The sequence below is a fragment of the Molossus molossus genome, unplaced genomic scaffold (assembly GCF_014108415.1).
Source record: "Molossus molossus isolate mMolMol1 unplaced genomic scaffold, mMolMol1.p scaffold_m16_p_11, whole genome shotgun sequence".
In the NCBI taxonomy this organism is placed as follows: domain Eukaryota; kingdom Metazoa; phylum Chordata; class Mammalia; order Chiroptera; family Molossidae; genus Molossus; species Molossus molossus.
In genome coordinates this window covers 96,066,759-96,086,083 of record NW_023425346.1, presented here as the reverse complement: position 1 = coordinate 96,086,083, position 19,325 = coordinate 96,066,759, and the positions used below count along the sequence as shown (strand labels likewise).

At 43.5% G+C, this 19,325-nt stretch overlaps 1 protein-coding gene across 7 annotated transcripts in view; it reads left to right on the top strand.

Annotated features, from left to right (window-relative positions):
* DOCK10 (dedicator of cytokinesis 10) overlaps positions 1–19,325 on the top strand; it is a 241,489-nt gene that overhangs the window by 210,194 nt on the left and 11,970 nt on the right. For 6 of the 7 annotated variants that reach the window (XM_036253285.1, XM_036253284.1, XM_036253282.1 and 3 more), the window contains 9 exons: positions 332–469; positions 1,150–1,332; positions 1,843–1,953; positions 3,218–3,433; positions 5,486–5,543; positions 5,865–5,963; positions 9,482–9,588; positions 11,647–11,769; positions 11,906–12,019. In XM_036253285.1, coding sequence (XP_036109178.1) covers positions 332–469; positions 1,150–1,332; positions 1,843–1,953; positions 3,218–3,433; positions 5,486–5,543; positions 5,865–5,963; positions 9,482–9,588; positions 11,647–11,769; positions 11,906–12,019 — 1,149 coding nt within the window. Of the gene's footprint in view, positions 1–331; positions 470–1,149; positions 1,333–1,842; positions 1,954–3,217; positions 3,434–5,485; positions 5,544–5,864; positions 5,964–9,481; positions 9,589–11,646; positions 11,770–11,905; positions 12,020–19,325 lie in introns of those variants that run through there. The other variant, XM_036253288.1, reaches the window with a different exon arrangement.

The following is a 19,325-nucleotide window of genomic DNA, read 5'->3' as shown; positions in this document are numbered from 1 at the left end:
CCCTCGCCGATCTGTCCACGGCACACTCCTTCAGCTCACATGTCAGTTCACCCATTAGACGGGTCATACCTAACCACCCTATCTGAAGTATCATCTTACCCCAGAGCAGTTACTTTCTATTGTAACATACCATTCTCCTTTATTTTCTTAGTACTTTCTTCAATCAGTGCTATCAGTTTCACTGGGAACACAGACCTTCTCTTCATATTCAGCACTTTATTTCCAGCGCCCAGAATGGTGCCCTCCATCATGTAGGTTCACAATAAATATCTTTGAAAGAACACAGGTGTCCTTTTCCTCATCCTAAGCAACTGCTGTGTTAAATTTCCAGAGACAACTCCAACAATCTGAATGTCAAAATTCATTGATGAAAAGAGTGTTCGATACCTACATGCTGTTTTTCCAAGTCAACCAGTCGGCCACAGCGCTGAAGCACGTGTTTGCCTCTCTGCGGCTGTTTGTAAGCAAGGTAAAGGTGCTCCGGCGCCCGGCGAGAGCCCAGGGGTGGTCATAAACTCACACTAATCCTTACTCTTTTGTTGTGGAGGGAAGGTATGTTTTCTTTCATTTTGGCTTATTTGGTTTCATTGGACTAGTTATTTGGTTTTATGAAACTCCTTGATTCGTGGTCTAAAGCTCACAGCCTTGACGGCCTGTCTGCTTGGATATCAAAAGGGAATAAAATTAACATCTGGCCACCAATCCTTTGAGGTCTCGGTGTTCATGGCAGAGTTAGATAAAATGCACACCGTGAGCTGTCATGCCCATTCATGCCAAGTTAAAGGTTCCACATTAAAGTAGCTCTAGCTATGACCTCCGAGGGCCCCTGTGGTTTTACAAGGTTTGGGTGAATAGAAAACATCTCAAAGCTCTCACTCACCTCCTTTGGGTTACCATTAGTTATCTGTGTAGGGATACTTACAACATGCAGAATGATTATTTATAGAAAAAAAAAATACTAACATAGACTTGACCAAATAAAGTATGTCCTCTTCCACTTGCAAACAGAAGAAAAAGACTCAATTAAAAGAAAAGAAAGAAGGATTTCATTCCAAGGAACTTTAAAACATGAGCGTGCGAGAAGAAAGTAAGAGAGCAGACAGCACAGTGGAGGGACGGGGCTGACTTGGCGCGTTTCTGTTCCCACAGTTCCCTTCAGCGTTCTTCCAGGGGCCTGCCGACCTGTGTGGATCCTTCTGCTACGAAGTCCTCAAGTGCTGTAACCACAGGTCACGGTCAACCCAGACAGAAGCATCAGCACTTCTCTACTTTTTCATGAGGAAGAATTTTGAATTCAACAAGCAGAAGTCAATTGTCCGATCTCACTTACAAGTCAGTGCTCCCGGTTTTCACCGATGCCCGTGCCAGTGCCACGCCTCTGTGCCAGCCCCAGAGAAGCCCACTGTCCTCAGGGCAGCAGATTACCCACTCCTCCTCCAGACTTCACCCCAGCACACTCAGTTCTGCTTCAGGGGCAGAGGGCAATTGGGCAGAAACCAGCAAAGCCCATAACTTCACCTGGACTTTTCCTTTCCTCTGCCAGGGAATAGAACCATGCAGAAGACACCAGTCAGGGAGCCGTGGCCATCTCTAGGATGCTGAAGCCCACCAGATTCTAAATGCATACATTTCTTTCCTCAAGGCATCCTAAGATCCTTGCAGCCTTCCTTTAGTATTTAAGTGTATAAGAAAAGCCCAGGGTTACATGGCCTTCTAAAGATGTCATTCATTGGGCCTACGGGGAGAAATGAATGAAACGTTCATCCAATCCAATGGATTTCTGTATAACTCCTGTTTCTGAGTTACCTAATTTTGAGGTTTTGTTTTTCTTTTCTCTTTCAGCTCATCAAGGCCGTCAGTCAGTTAATAGCTGACGCCGGGATTGGAGGCTCTCGGTTTCAACATTCCCTGGCGATTACGAATAACTTTGCGAATGGAGACAAACAAATGAAAGTAAGAAATGCTCTGCGGGCCTTTTAAATAATTAGGAATGGAGTAAACCGGGTTATTTTGGGGAGATATCAAAATCATTTAAGAGAATACAAATCTGGTGTTTTGTTTACTGAGACTTTGAGTTCTTACATTGTTTGCTTGTTTAAACTGGTAATCAGCTCTTCCGCTTTCAGAATATAATCTGGTAAGTGAATTTCCAAGTTGTGTGGTTGAATAGTGTGTAACATGAAAACTTACCCCAAATATCCAGAAATCCAGGGATTCTCTCATCATTCCACTCTTGGCCAAATTGATCTTACCTTTTCTTTAGAACTTTCCAAAGATTTGTCCTTTAGTCAGTATACTGAAGAGTCAGGGATAGAGCCTGGTTCAGGCATGGCTAAACCCAGGGATCAAAATAATGTTCTCAGCTGTCCTGCCACTGCCTGTTTTGCCCATCTCCCTGCCTCTCAGTTCAGCTTACCTCTTTGTTTATTCCACTTACCAGTGAGCTCTCCTCGTGAGTTTACACTCTCAAAAGTGTTAAGCACACTGGTAGTATTCCTTGAGTGGAAAAAGCACCTCATGCCATAGTGCCCATCGAAGTCCCAGAACTGAATCTCTTTCCTCCAATTTTGTATCATGTTCCCTCCCCTAAACCAATCACTGTGGCCTGGGGGAATCACAGACTATGACTGGCCAGGCCAGTACCATGTGCCACCCCTCGTGCCTGGGAATGACATAGACCCATTCAAACCACATGAACATGAGCCAGAGAGGAGAGCAGCTCAAAGGACAATCAGGATGCTATCACTAGAAGAAGGTGAGCTAGAAGGCCAAAGATTGGAGCCTGCTACGATTCCTATCTTCAAAGGTTTAAAACCACAATCACAACACATAGGATGCACATAGAGTTACATATTGCCCTGGTCGGTTTGGCTCAGCGGTTAGAGCATCGGCCTGTGGACCAAAGAGTCACGGGTTCAATTCCAGTCAAGGGCACATACCTCAGTGTGATTCTGTCCCCAGCCCTGGTTGGGGTCATGCAGGAGGCAGCCAATCAATGTGTTTTTTTCTCTCTCTCTCTCCCCCCACCCAACTCTGTCTGAAGATAAATGGAGAAAAAGTCTCCTTGGGTGAGGATTCAAAAATAATAATAATAATAAAGAGTTACATATTTATGAGCAATATATAGGATGCACCAAACGGTGACGCCGAGCCATAATTAATGGCCTGGCTTCTGAATTCTTAGCAGGTGATGACTCAGGCTCTCTCTTTTCCAAAGAACAGCAATTTCCCAGCAGAAGTGAAAGACCTGACCAAACGCATAAGGACCGTTCTGATGGCCACGGCGCAGATGAAGGAGCACGAGAAGGACCCCGAGATGCTGGTGGATCTGCAGTACAGTCTGGCGAACTCCTACGCCAGCACGCCCGAGCTCCGGAGGACCTGGCTGGAAAGCATGGCCAAGATTCACGCGAGAAACGGAGACTTGTCCGAGGTGATTGGCGAAGGCCGTCCTCCCCCGTCAGCACGGTCCTTTGTCTCGGGGCAACTGGACTTTCACTTACAGCAGGAATAGGAAAAGTTATCCTGTTTTCCCACTGATCTAGCTATGGCCTGATTATATGTCACATGCATTAAATGTGCATGTAGGAATCAAGGATGCCTGACGCCACATAAGTGAAATCAAATAAAGGCCGGAGTCTGTGGGAACAACTTTAGTTATAGGCTATGCAGTACGAGCTGGACTCCAAGCCTGAGTCTAAGGAGGACGGCATAAGGGTATGTGGAAATGAAGTTATGTAAGTTAGAGGTCTGTGTTTTCAAACTTCCCTGTGATGGGGGTTGGATGGGGAAGCTTGTCAGCGTGGTGAGTAAACCCAGGTAAGGGTAATCTGTCCTCGTTCGCAGCTAGTCTGAACTGGCCGTGGACAAACTGACACTCCCGAGAGCCACGTGAATGAAGAGAACCCATTGTGAGAGGTTATGAATCAATAGCTAACAATTCTGTGTCCGTCTAAACACTGGGTGGATTGATCAGTGGCCACTCACAGCACCCAGGAGGCTTCAGGACACCAAATGGGGAACTTCTGCCTATTCCCGGACATAGTCCCGCCTCGGGAAGAGATTAATTTGTCTAGAGTAATCCTAAAGCTCATCTGCCACTTGTGAGGGACCCTGGGATGGAAGCAGCCTCGCTCGGTGGCCTTTGGTGAGGACAAGAATGGGAAACTCCATTTCCCTTGGACTGCCCTAAAAATGGAAAACGTCCCCCATAGAACTTCAAAGGGAAACACCGGAGGCATTTGGACTCTCAGCCGGTCAAGGCCTGGTGTGTGCCCAGCAACGCTGAAGGCTTCAGGGGGGATGTTGGAGAACAGTCGAGTGCTGCCCTAGCATCTGGTGGAGGGGGGTACATGTGACACTTCGGGTCACACTCTTTAACCAGGGCCGCCTTGCGAGGCAACCATTTTAAGGGCAACAGATATTCGAGGGAAGGCCATTATGGGAAATAGAAAAGTAAGAAGGCAGCTTTTGCCATTTCCAGTTTAGATCCAGATGCTAGAGTTTATCGTTTTCACAGGGAAAAAGAACTGTGGCCACACACACACACACACACACACACACACACACACACAGCTGGGCAGGGAAAAGTAGGGTGATAGTTGTGAGTAGGGTTTATTCAGCTATCATAATAATCATACCTGCATGTCTTTTCTTTAAATATTTTTTTTCTTTATTGATTTTAGACAGAGAGCAAGGGAGAGGGAGAGAGAGATAGAAACATCAATGAGAGAGAATATCGATTGGCCACCATCTGCATGTCCCCCACTGGGGACAGGCCCACACCTGGGCATGTGCCCCGACCGAAAATCGAACTCGCGACCTCCTGGTGTATGGGTGGATGCTCAACTCTGAGCCACACTGGCCGGGTCCTGTTTTCTCACATGAATAACTGCAACCCTGGTTTTGCCCAGCCCTGTAAATAACCAGAGACAGAGAGAGAGAGAAAGGAAGTTGGTATTAAAGAAGGAAGATAGTTCTACGGGAAAATCTTCAGGCCAGCTCATACATCCACCCGCAAACTAGATCCAGAAAAACAGACCAGAAAAAGATCCCAAATATGCATTTATTCTTGATGGTGAACTTTTTGGAAATCTAATTGATTTTTATTTTTGATCCTGTTATTAAAAGGATTCCTCCAGCCCCGGCCAGTTTGGGTCAGTGGTGAGGGGTTCGGCCCACAGACCTAAGGGTCACTGGTTTGATTCCTGGTCAAGGTCATGGAGTACCTGGGTTGCAGGTTTGACCCCCAGCCCTGGTTGGGGTTATGTGGGAGGCAGTCAATCGGTACGTGTCTCTCACATCGATGTTTCTCTCTGCCCCTCACTCCCTCCCTAAAAATCAATGGAAAAATATCCTCGGGTGAGGATTAACCAAAAAAAAAAAAAAAAAGGATTCCTCCACATCCTCTGGCATGAGATTAGTCCTAGTTAGACAAAGAGTGAATGTGTGTGCCTTGTCTGACGCTGTTTCCTCTTCGTTGCAGGCTGCGATGTGCTACATCCACATAGCCGCCCTCATCGCAGAGTACCTGAAAAGAAAGGGTAGGTGACTGCGGGAGGAGCGCTCCCCGATCAGCTCGCTGACACCTAGCTTGAAGTTCCCTGTATTAATTTTAGATTTTACTGATTGCAGTTGTTTTATTAAGCAACGCTAACTTTCACAGGTATTTCTGGTCACACTGTGCTTTTACGTTTTTGTTCTCTCTCATGCCATTATCATGTTTATTTTATGTATCAAAAGGCCAACTGGTCAGCCTCTGTCTTCCGACGAGAATGCCTCGTTGGTGAACGATGTGTAGTTTTGTAAGCTGGAATTAACACAGACGTGTAACGATGTCCTAACCTCATCTTGCACCACCCTAGGTTACTGGAACATGGAAAAGATTTGCACACCACCCCTGCTCTCGGAGGATAGCCACCCCTGCGATAGCAATCCATTACTAACACGTCCCGGTGGAGGAAGTGAGTGCTCTAACATCTCCTCTACCCCATGGGGCCGTGCAGAGGAAATTAAGCTCCTAAAAGTATCCCGGAAGCTCCCTGGTCAGTTTGGCTCAGTGGTTAGAGTGTTGGCCTGCGGACCACAGAGTCCTAGGTTCGATTCCGGCCAAGGGCAGGTAACTCGGTTGCAGTTCGTCATCTCGTGGGCCATGAGGGGGGCAGACGATCGATGTGTCTCTTTCACATTGATGTTTCTCTCTCTCCCTCTTCTTCTCTCCCTCCTCCCCACTCTGTCTGAAGATAAATGGAAACATATTCTTGAGTGAGCATTTTTTTTTTTATCCTCACCCGAGGACATTTTTTGATATTTTGTTCAGATAGAGTGGGAGGGAGAGAGAGAGAGAGAGAGAAACATCGACGTGAAAAGGACACATCGAATGGTTGCCACTCACACGACCCAACCAGGGCCGGGGACAAACTGCAACTGAGTACGTGCCCTTAGCGGGAACCGAACCCAGGTCTCTCTGGACCGCAAGCCAATGCTCTAACCACTGAGCCAAACCAGCCAGGGCAAAGTGAGGATTTTTTTTAAAAAGTATCCTGGAAGCAAAAGCCATGTCAGACCTACATGATTTACTCTGCAACATTTCGAAATTCCTAGCGTTCAGAAATCCCATCCATCTGAAATGTGTGAAGTTTACATTCCTGAAAAGTTTTCAGCAAATAGAACTATATCTTATCCTATGTTATTATGAGTTATGACCATATTTTGCTACCAATTTGCCTGCTAGTCTGCCTTTGGGATTTTATTCTGAAATTGATGAATTGTTTAAAATTGCAAGAAAAATCCATTTTCATTTTGAAATGTAATAAAAGTAGTCCAAAAAAAAAGGGATGCAGAAATGAAAGCATATGAATATAGTGCATATACAGAACTATACTTATAATGGGTCTGTTCCATTTCCTTTTTTAAAAACATAAACTAACTCTGACAACTTACCACATATCATAATTAACAATATTGATTTCCTTTAATTAAAAATATTCCATCTTTGATGTCTGATAAAAAAGATTTTATAGCGATAACTAAATAATTACTCTTTGCAAAATACTTGGCAATACAGTTAACACATTTAATCTGTTTCCTTTTGCAAAACTTTGTTCAAACACAAAGTTTATGAACTGCAGTCTGTTTTATAACTTAACCTTCAAAAAGCTGTGGAAAACTCAGTGTATAAAATATAGAAGCTGCCCTGGCCAGTTTGGCTCAGCAGTTAGAGCATCAGCCTGCTGACCACAGAGTCCCAGGTTCGGTTCCCACTAAGGGCACGTACCTCGGTTGCGGTTTGTCCCCGGCCCTGGTTGGGGTCGTGTGAGTGGCAACCATTCGATGTGTCTTTCTCACGTTGTTTTCTTTCTCTCTCTTCCCCACTTCTCTCCAGCTCTATCTGGGGATAAATGCAAAAATGTCCTCGGGTAAGGATAAAAAAAAAAAATGGCAACCAATCTTTAGATATAAAGATCAAAATACCTAAACAAATGGTAAAATGACTTCAGTTACAATATTTTAGAAACATAATTGGTTCCTCATTCTTTAAAAAAAAAAAAAAAAATGAGAGAGAGAGAGAGAAATATATAGTGGATTTTGAAAAAAAGACATTTGGCCCTGGCCGGTTTGGCTCAGCGGTTAGAGCATCGGCCTGCGGTCCGGAGAGACCCGGTTTCGGTTCCCGCTAAGGGCACGTACTTCAGTTGCAGTTTGTCCCCGGCCCTGGTCGGTCGTGCGGGTGGCAGCCACTCGATGTGTCCCTTTCACGTCGATGTTTCTCTCTCTCTCTCTTCCTCTCTCTCCCTCCCACTCTATCTGTACAAAAAAAAAAAGGAAAAATGTCCTCGGGTGAGGATAAAAAAAAAAAAGACATTTGAAACCAGTGACCAAAGTGAGCTGTGGGACAGTGAGGTCATTTGTTTGGGGACCTTGGAGAAGAGTCCAGATCTGACGTCATGGCTCATGCCCACACTGACGTCAAGGTTCTCCTTTCTCAGTTCCAGACTTCCTGTTGAGCTTTATTTTTTTATGCAAGTCACCCAAATCACTATTTTTTTATTTAATGTGCCCTTTCTCCCCATCTATTTCTTATCATAATCAGATATTATACAGCTCCATAAAGACTATTTCAGATTCTAACCAAAAAACAAAATTGGAGAAACCTGATCAAGCTAGGTGTTAGTTTGAGAAGTTGCGGGAACAGATCCCAAAATGTTGTGTGAACCTTTATATTCAAAAATTTTACATACCCACTTTGAGACCTAAAATAATATATCATACCCATTGAGAAAAGAATGTATTTGTTTAGTAAACTTTAAATTAAGGAGGGTGATCATTTATGAGGCCGTAGCATATATACACTTGATACACCCCCCACACACACACACGAAGTCCTCAATGTAGTTTTGTTAAAATGTTTCTAAGTCAAAGGAGTAAACTTCCCTCATATAATGTGTGAACAATAGGAACACAGGTAAATATAGACTCTGTCATAATGGTCATCGTCCTGTGAGAAGTATGTCGTGACATTTCCTGCTAAATCAATTCTTATGTATTTTAATGTACGTTTGATTACAAAGGGAACATTATAGAGAAGTAGGAACAGAATTTTAATGCAAGGATTTGACTGCAACAATTATAATTATGATTGTAGCACATTTGGGGGCGATAATTTAGTTACACAGCCCATGAGCTGATTAGTAAAATGGAAACATCCCCCAGAAGCGTCAGCTGTAACTAAAAAGGCACGTGCTCCACACGAGGCCCCGCACCAGGCTCTGTACTGGCCATGACTCAGTCAGTTACCAATAACAAGTCTAGGAGTCGGGTGCTGTTATCACCTCCCGATTACAAATGAGAAAACCAAGAGAGTTAGACAACCTGCCCCAGAGTTCACAGTTTGTGGTGAACAGAGTTCAAGGCTGGTGTGTCACCCCAGACTGGGCTCCTGACCACTCATATTCCCCACCATTCGGATCTGAGACCCCCCTCTGGGAACATGACCCATTATCAACTGTTTCCATATGCATCTGCAGAGTTAGACCTTTTTTAAATCTTGGTGGCAAAGATGCTACGAAAATTGAAGATGTCTAGATAATGCCAAGGAGTAAAAGTCAGTGAGCATTGAGCACTGGTTTCCTAATGTGCTCACCACACCAGGTGTTTTCTCAAATATTAACCCTTTCAACCATCCTTTGAGGTAGATATTAATGTCTCCAATGTAACAAATGGGGAATACAGAACATTGGAGCTAGGTCAATCTACAAATCTTGTTTTCAATCCATAATCCCATCCCAGCTTCTTATACAAAATGTGTCACCTGATGATAATACAAAATTACAAATGGGTGACATTTACCAACAGCCATAGTCTAACCATCTCGCTGACTGTGTAAGCTTTATACTAGCACTTGTAACGTCATGAAGAAAGGCGTTGTCTAATCCAAATTCTTTGGCTGAAAGAATGTTTCATTTTGCTTGGTTCTCTGAAGGCATGTTTTCTATGGGCTGGCCAGCTTTCCTGAGCATTACCCCAAATATTAAAGAAGAAGGAGCAATGAAAGAAGATTCTGGAATGCAAGACACGCCATACAATGAGGTTAGACCCAAATAATCCAGTGTGCAGTAATTGAGTAAAAAAATGCATGGAATTGTAACATTAAACTAAACAGAGGGGAGAAAATCTTGTTCAGAAATCAAATAAAATTACTCTATAATATGACTGAGGCAAAATGAAATGCAGGCTAAAGTTAAACAAAGTTAATCAATATCAGATTTCATTGATAAAGCATCATTTCCATGAAAATTTAAACTAAACTTTACTTCTCTAAGATGGACCCAAATATATATGATCAGTTCTTCTATAAGATGCAAAAATCTCTAGTCCTTTTGTAAATGTGGTAAGGGATGCTGAAATTTTTGTGAGCTGGCCATAGCTTTTTTTAATACATCAGAAAGGTTATTTACAAATCCATTTGAACAGACAGGCTCATTAGTTTCTGCAGAAGACCTCCTGGTTTACAAACCATGGTTATTTTTCACTAATAAAAAGCAGCTTTCTACTGGAAATAACTTAGCAATGATTCTAGTGAAGAAAATAGAGCTCCCCCCATAAAGTAAGTAAAATATTACATAAGTTAATTTTTAAAAATCATACTGCATAGATTGACAATAAGAACACAGAAAGCAAATTGTGGGGTGGGTTTTAATGAAATTTTACATGTAGTTCTACATAAATTTAACGTACATTGCAAGTAAACAGTGAATGCAACTGCATATTTATATTAACTGTTTCAAATCATGTTTAAGAATCTTTTCTTAAAAGACACTGGAAACATTCCAACAATACTATCCACGTGCTTTAGAGAGTATATAATTTGATTCGATTGACATCCATTAAACCACTGGTACCTGTGAGGCATTGAGTTAAAGGTGAGAAAGACAGATAAAGTGGGCATAATTCTGGCTCTCAAAGAGAAATTCAAACTTCATTCAGGGTGGGTAGTACCCAGTCTGAGACCCATTAACTATAAGTCCAGATATCATATAGAGCTGCAATCACAGGGGAAGGAATTTTTATGTGAAGGTGGTTGGGATGGAGATGATGGGTCATAAATAAAAGTCCTCCAGACTTTGGTTCTGGGTCTCGACATTTAATAGGACTTGTAGGAGTCAATGAGAAAATAAAGTTCTGAAAGGGGCAGCAACAAACAAAACAGGTGAAAGCGTGAAGGTGAGAAGGCATCCTAAGAATGGTGGGGTAGGTCTGATACGGCAAAGTGCAAAGTCAGGGTCCGGTGCTGAGGGGCAAAGTGCAAAGTCAGGGTCCGGTGCTGAGGGGCAAAGTGCAAAGTCAGGGTCCGGTGCTGAGGGGCAAAGTGCAAAGTCAGGGTCCGGTGCTGAGGGGCAAAGTGCAAAGTCAGGGTCAGGTGCTGAGGGGCAAAGTGCAAAGTCAGGGTCCGGTGCTGAGGGGCAAAGTGCAAAGTCAGGGTCCGGTGCTGAGGGGCAAAGTGCAAAGTCAGGGTCCGGTGCTGAGGGGCAAAGTGCAAAGTCAGGGTCAGGTGCTGAGGGGCAAAGTGCAAAGTCAGGGTCAGGTGCTGAGGGGCAAAGTGCAAAGTCAGGGTCAGGTGCTGAGGGGCAAAGTGCAAAGTCAGGGTCCGGTGCTGAGGGCCCTGCTGGGAAGGCTGGTGCCCAGAGCTACCTGAAGGCCATGCTGGAGGGCTGGGGCAGCAGTTCAAGCAGACGAGTCCCCACAAAGGTTCAGGGCAGTGGAGAACTCAGGACCAGATTTAGCTTTTAGAAAGGATTACTGGAGAGCATTTGGAGCGAAAAGAGGGATTACCTAGGAGACACCTGCAGGGGTCTGGGAGAGAGTGCCAGAGAGAATGGAAAGAACTAGACAAATCTGAAGGCATTTCTTTGATTTGAATTAGCAAGTTTGAAGGACTGATCAGGGGGTGGTAGTCAGGGAAAAGGCACAATCCAAATGAAATCCCAGTCCCTTGCTGGCTAGATGTAAATTCTAATAGCAAAGATAGGAACACAGAAATCCCACCATGAATAAAGAAACGACAGAGCAGCAGCTTTGGAAGTAAGTTTCAGGGATGCGCTACAATGTTGATCATGAAGGATATTGCTTTGGTTTGGGGAACCGCAGCACATCCTGGTGGAGCAGCTGTACATGTGTGTGGAGTTTCTCTGGAAGTCTGAGAGATACGAACTCATCGCTGACGTCAACAAGCCCATCATTGCTGTCTTCGAGAAGCAGAGAGACTTCAAAGTATGTTTTCAAAAACTACACGTTATTATAATATTCTACTTTAAACTGCTCGATTGCTTACTACTTTCAAAAATGAAAACTCCCTATTTTTTATGTCAGCTTCATCCTCATGAGGCCCTTTGATTTATGGTTTCAGAAATTATCAGATCTTTACTATGACATTCACCGGTCGTATCTGAAGGTGGCGGAGGTGGTGAACTCCGAGAAGCGACTGTTTGGTCGGTACTACCGCGTGGCATTTTATGGGCAGGTAGGTTCACTAGAAGCGCTATGACCTGTCAATTCTATTGAGCAGTTGAATGCTGTCTTTCAGTCTTTGTGAGGCATCTAACTCCACGTGCCAAAGCACTGAGGGGGAGTGGGTGTGGGTGTGGGTCCGTCTGGGTATATTTGAGTGTTTCTCTGGGTGTGACTGTATGTTTGCCCAGAGGAAGGTACCGGACAGAGAACTCCATGGGTCTTAATACAGACTGAGTTAAAACAGTGATTTCTACCTTCTTGGAGAAGAAAGGCATTTATATTTCATCTTCTTCCCACTTCACCCCAAAATATCTCATTATAGGTTTGTGTCATATATCAAAGTCAAATCAAATTCAACATGTTTTAAGAAATGAAATTCATAGCATTCTGAGACATAAAGAATTCCTAGGGGCTTCCCCATCTCAAAGCCGTGAACTTTTAACTTCACAATCATGCATTTTCTTTTCTCCTACATTCAAACTAGGCAGAACAGTACCTGGTTGTTTTGTTTCCCATATTGCATGCAGGTCAATATAATTTTTTTGTTGTTGTTGTTCAGGTAGAGCGGGAGGGAGAGAGAGGAACAGAGAGAGAGAGAGAAACATCGATGTGAAAGAAACACATCGAGTGGCTGCCACCCGCACAACTGACCAGGGCCGGGGACAAACTGCAACCGATGTACACGCCCTTAGCGGGAACCGAACCCGGGTCTCTCAGGACCGCAGGCCGACGCTCTAACCGCTGAGCCAAACCGGCCAGGGCCAGGTCAATATAATTTTAAAGTCACCTATCTCAGTTTATGACATACACAATGAACAACATTGAAAATGTTGGCTAGCCACGGCATTGTGCTGCAAGTGAAGGGAATTATTACAGATTAATTACGAATGTCTCTGACCGGTGCTTGAAGTGGAATAGACCCAGGCCCCATCCTGTTTCTTCAGGGATGTTTATAACACTATTATATTTCAGCAGACATGTTTTACACTATGACTCTGCAGATAAACATTCCACTCTTGTTTGTTCACAGTTGGAATGACTAACACCCCCCCCCCCCCCAATAAGTCACTATTCCACACAGCTCTTGTTCTCTCTGGAACCTTCTGAGGTGTCCAATGCAACTCTTCTAGATCATTTCCCCATGAAGTGCTTTGAAAACTAGTTATGTTCCTCGAATCACCAAAGACAGCTTAGAAACTAGCTTGCGAGTTAATCAAGGTAGCTGCTCTCCACCTGGAAAGGGAAATGGCACTGGGTGGCCACTTGCCATAAACAGTGTGATCCAGCCAGGTGTTCCCGCGGCTCGGGGAAGGCTGGTGGCGTGAGGAACAGAGGTGAGGAGACGGTCCACAGGAAGAAGCTAAATTCATATGGGGGGTCCCTGGAAAAGAATCCCAACTCTCTGAAGTGATAGAACATGTTGGGGACAGAGAAATGTGGGGACTGCGGGAGAGAAGGAGAGAGAAATGGAAGTGATACCTTGAAAGGCAACATTAAACTAAAAATAAACATTTTTTGACCTTGCTGAAACATTAGCAAGAAAAACCAGCAGGAAAGCCCATCAGGAAGGGGGTGCGGGAGTCGGGGTGCTGTAGGGGAAAGAGGGTCTCCAGGGAGTGAATGGCAGCAGGGAGCGACCAGGGACGAGCAGCCAGCCAGCATCTGATCCTACAGCCCTTCAGGTGATCTTGCCAATGTCACAGTAACGAACCACCGTCAACACCCTGGTCGTGAGCACCAGATTGCCCACCTGGCGGGCGGTTTGTCCAGCCAGTCCCTCAGACTCTGGCTGCTGCGCAGGTGGCAACGAATCAGGCAGCGTTGCACCCAGATTGTAATGCAGATGTTCCTCTTTTCTCCCTTCGGTCTCACGGTTCAGGCTGTGGTAAGTGTGCGCTCCCGCCCCATCTGCATGCTCTAAAAATGCTCACACTTCCCTCCGTATGGTTTTACTGAACCTTAACTTTTTTTGTGCCGATCAGCGTTTGGTACGAAGGTGAGATCATCCTGTTTCCATTTATCTGGGAGTCCTGCCTTCTGGAACTAAACTGTGCTTACTCTGTTTATCTGAATTACAAAAATGTATCCTTTGTTTTTCATATACAGTATCTTTCTGCACAACGTAGGTGTAGTCTGAGAACCTACATGCATGCACGCACACACACACACACAGATAAATATGAGCACCACATATCTGAAACAGGTGGACAGTAGATTCAGAATTGGAGATTCTGCTCACTTCAGACCACTGTGTCTGGCTGATTAGGATGCACACAGGGGTGCTCAGAATTTCAAAAGTTGGAGAGGTGGCCATTGATGGGCACCTCCCCAGGTTCCTAAAAGGACGCGCCCCTTTTCCAAATGAGTAGGGCGGAGAAACAGCGTTCTCTATTGTGTTAGCTCTGAGCTTCTCAAAAGGGATGGTAATAATTCCCGACACACAAGATGAACCAAATCTTTCCCCAGAGGTCAGGTGAAGTCTCCTGAGATGCACAAAGAAGCGATGCAAGGAATTTGGTCAAGCAGAGGCAGAAATAACATGCCGGTACCTTGAGCTCTGTGATACAGAATTTCCTTTGTGTTATTTTGAACCATATGAAATTGCCCATATTCAGCTATTATTTTTCTGGCAAGAAATGGCAACTTCATATGGTTCGACATAATTATTGTTGATTAAAGTGGAGAGACAAATTCTTTTGATTTCCACACACTGTCCACATTCGACTCTGCTTGCCTGTCCAGTACATACTTTTTTGTAATTCTTTGAGTTCCTTCCCACATCCATCCCACATCAGTATGTTCCACCTTCACTTACAAATTTGGGGCCATGGGTCCTTAACTCGCCTACTAAAAGAATACTTGAAAAACCCTCTACTAAATAGACTGGGGGGCAGGATTGGGGAGAGCTACTGGGGGGAAGGATTGGGGAGAGCTACTTTCAAATGACCTAACTTTGTTCTTTTTGCAGAGTCCCCAGTAAAGTGTGCTGATGGTGTGCCTGTTTTTGTTTTGTTTTGTTTTGAATGCTGCCAGTATTCTCGATTGTCTTTTATTAAAAATCTCAATGTGAGCTTCAAAGGCAAAGTGGTCTGTTAAATCTGCAGACCTGAGTACATGCCTGTAAGCTCAAACCCCAGCACCTTTACCAAGGGGGACTAATGAAGGTCATCCTGATAAACAGCAATTTAGAGCCTTGGTCATCATTGTTCAGATGCTATTCAGACTCCTGCCCCACCACCAGATGGAGATGGGGACTGTTGGACAGGAGCAGGTCACACTTCACTCCATTTTGATGATAAGGAAACACCAGACGGACTCGAACATTCCCCCAACCTGTGCAGAATGAAAGTTCCACAGATCCCAGATAAAGTCTTGACTGCTTGACTAGCATACTCCCCATGGTCAACAATAATTTTTTTTCCATGATGGTACTTAATGTCCGTGTAAAATTCACCTTTTAATATCCAGATTGACGTGTCTTGCCATCATGTTTCAAAGATTATGCAAATAGCCTATGCAGTAGGCTCATTGCCCCCACAAAGGCCTTTGGGTAAATCGTTTAGGGTCCCAGGCAGACAGTATTCGCTAGAGTCATTAATATGATGTCTGCAATGAGTGAAACACTACAAAACAAGTTGGAACTTCAAAAACGCAAGTTTTGCATGGCATGAATTTTCTAATGCAACCTCTGGTGTCATTGCCTATGGAAATTTTACAGAGAGCAGCCTATATAAAGCATTCCCCAGAGTGTCCCTGAAGTATTCATTTCCAGAGTAATGAGCAGCAGTAGTGATCAAACGTCAACTGTAATCAATAAAATCCTCAGGCTCTGATATTTAGCATGAAAGCAAGCAAGTGTGTGTGCCCACAGCATAACTTAAAACATCAGATGCCCCTGGAATGAGTTAAGTGAAAGGCCTGGGAGAATTTTATTCCATTCACCAAAGGATGTAGATTCCTTGATTCTCAACCAAGCCTACGTGGGTATAGAGGCATCTCAGAATCTTAGTTTGAAAAGGGGTTGGGCGTGGAGGGACGGTGCATGTGTACTTGGTAAAACTATCATCTCCATTGGGGATGTGATATAACCTTCTGGCTCCCCACCGACATGAAAGTCCCTGATGTAGACAAAATCTGTGTATAATTGATTGGTGTTTATATGAAACCATTTCTCTGCATTCTTGTAGATTTTCTTCTCTTAGCATTTAGCCTAGTATTAATATTATCCGACCCATCTTTTATTCATTAAATTTCTCTTTCAGCTCCTTCCTTTACTTATGACCTTAGAATCAATAGAATATAACAGCAGGAGCATTTAGAGCTGACATCCCAAATAGTGATTCGGGGACACTGCAAAATTCTGAAGCACCTGCAAAAATATTGAAGGAGTCAATGACTTTAGTTGTCAGTTTATTGAAGTACATTTTTATCATAATCTATTGAAGTTTCTTAATCCATGCATATTAACTCTACTGACTCAAAGTCCTTCTTTAATTAAAGTATGTGCTGTTTCCAGAATAAAACAGGTCAGGGTGTTTTTCTGCATTGTAAAATGACATTAAAAAAAAAAAATCAAACTAGCAAGAGAAATGCAGAGGTCATATTTCCTGTTGCCTTGAGACACATTCTGCTCATGACCTCGTGGCTAACATGAAAGAGAAACTGCCCCTGGGTTTTCATCACCTTGTGTCCCTGTTTATAAATCATTTATTTCATAGAGCTGAAATTGAAAGCTTCTTTAAGGTAGTGTCCTGTGGCTCAGTGGGCGTGGCTTTGATGGTTTCCTTGGGTAAAAGGTGAGCTCACATTGCCAGCTATTTCTCTGGCTTCAAAAGCTCTTACGCTGCTCCTGGCAAACAGCAGATTAAGTACTTTATTCTGTTACTCCAGCTCCATTCTCTTGGTTTTATACAATAGTCTCAAGAGACATATCTCCATGCTTTATAGATAGCGAAATGGTGATAGATAGATAGGTAGGTAGGTAGGTAGATAGATAGATAGATAGATAGATAGATAGATAGATATAGATAGATAGATAATTTTAATCACTATTTCTTTCTGATCAATCACATCCCAGAATATTGAAATGTGCATCAGTGCACTCTTCTAATAAGGAGAGTATAGTTTCTATGCAAAGGAAGCTGAAGGTATATGTTTTAAGAGCTCAAAACTCAGTTAAGCTATATCCCTGCATATGAGCCATAACTCAAATTGCTTTATGGACCCAAACATGTTTTTTTAAATTTTTTTTATTGATTTTTTTAGAGGAGAGGAAGGGAGAGGAAGAGAAACATCGATGTGAGAGAGAAACATTGATAGGCTGCCTCCTGCATGCCCCTCGCTGGGGATCAAGCCCGAAAACTGGGCATGTGCCCTGACCAGGAATCAAACCAGGACCTCTCCGTTCATGGGACGACACTCAGTCCACTGAGCCACACCAGCCTGGCCATTTTTTCTTTATTATTGTCATCATCCTCATTCTGCTCCTCATAGGCTAACACTCTCCGAAGGCCTGGGTGTGCCAGGCACTGTCCTTCGAACCTCTCAATAGATTTCTGAGTCTATTTCCCATCCTCCTGACCAAGGGGTAGGGGTGAAAGAAAGTCGTGACCAGGGTCACGGAGGTCATAGTAATGACAATTAAGTCTTGCTTCCCACACTCCTATTCTTCTAAGTCTGGATTCAGAAATTTGTTAGGGGCAAGAATGCACACAGTGAAAACGTCTCTTTGAGCTGGTTTTCACACTATGGTGGGAAAATCTTTGCCTGGGACTTTAAGATGTTTTTCTCACTGAAATGGAAGTTGTAAATGTTGTTTTAAGTATTGTCCTGAGGCGGGAGGGCAGGGGGATTCTGGTTGTTGGCCTCAGAAGTCTTATTTCTGTGATGAGTCAGCCTGTCCATTTTCGCCCCTAACTTCTTTTTTTTTTTTTTTTTCAGAAGTCAGGATATTTTTTTGTTATAGATGTTTCTCCTTTTTCCCCCACTGACACCCTCCTCCTCCTCCCTCCTCACCCTGTCCCCAGCTTTGTTGTCCATGTCCATCAGCTATGCGTACATGCATATAAATTCTGTGGTTTCTCTCTCCTCCCACCCCCTCTTCTGGGGGTAGGATCCTCATTAACTTCTAACCTGGAATCAGACAAAGCTCTGCAAAGACATGTGGGAATGGGGCCAGGCCTCACTCCCCCCAAAGTCTAGAGGAGCAACAGGATCTGCTTTTCATGCTCTTCACGCCTCACTTCGTTATTTTTTAGCAGTTGAGGGTCAGGTACTCATAATCATCTGTATTTAGTCTTGAACATCTCTCAAAGAAATTGTTCGATTAAAAACTGTTGTGAAAAGCCATATAATCTCTTCTATTTATTCCGGGTGCAAATATACCTTTTTAAGATGCATGCCCACTCGAACTGTTTTATTCATCTGTTTATGACTTTAATAAAAGTAGAGTGACACCCCCCTAAAGACCAGCCACTGGGCCAAACACCAACATCTCGTCTTGAACAAGACACTTTCCCGACTTTAAAAAACCCAAAGTCATTTTGGGAGATGCACAAGGAAACAGGCAATTAATTTCGTGCCTGACAAGTTCTGTGCTGGCAAATTGTTTCCACAAATATACAGTGACATCCCACTTATCATACACAATACACTGTTCATGATGGTCAAATATACGTGGGAGAAAGGACCTTAAAGTATAAAGGCCCATACACGTGTGAGTGTAATTATCATACTCAGATCACTTCACATTAACTGTGAAAAATCCAGCATGAGAACATTTGATCCATGTCTTTTACATATAATGAGTGTTTTTTAAATAGTCAGAAATAACATTTTTTAAAGTACTGCTAAGATTTTTTGTGACCTCCAGTGCCTTTACCTGGCTCTCGAAAGTAAATTCTGAGTCAGAAGAAACCAGATGCATTTGGAATCTTAACTCCAGGCTTAATCCAGTGTTCTGGGACCACATGTCCCACGGGAAGAATGCTCTGTGTCTCTTCAAAGAGAAGGAATTTTAAAGATCGCCTCACTTAGTTCTTGGCAGGTGATGGGATCTTCTCTTCCCCGTTTCAAACCAGACAGATAAATTAATAGAGGCGAAGACCTACTTGCTCCTATGGCATAAAAATGATGGCATGGTTGGTTGCTTTACTATTTTCCATCCAATGGGTCTAGCTTTGCAAAAATGTAAAAGATCCCCTAGGAAAGAAAACTGAATGATGAAATTGCATATAGCCAAGTTTCATCAGGCCCCTGACTTAATGTAAAGTTATTTTTAAAATAACAGTACTTGGCAGCATACCCTGTAATTTCTG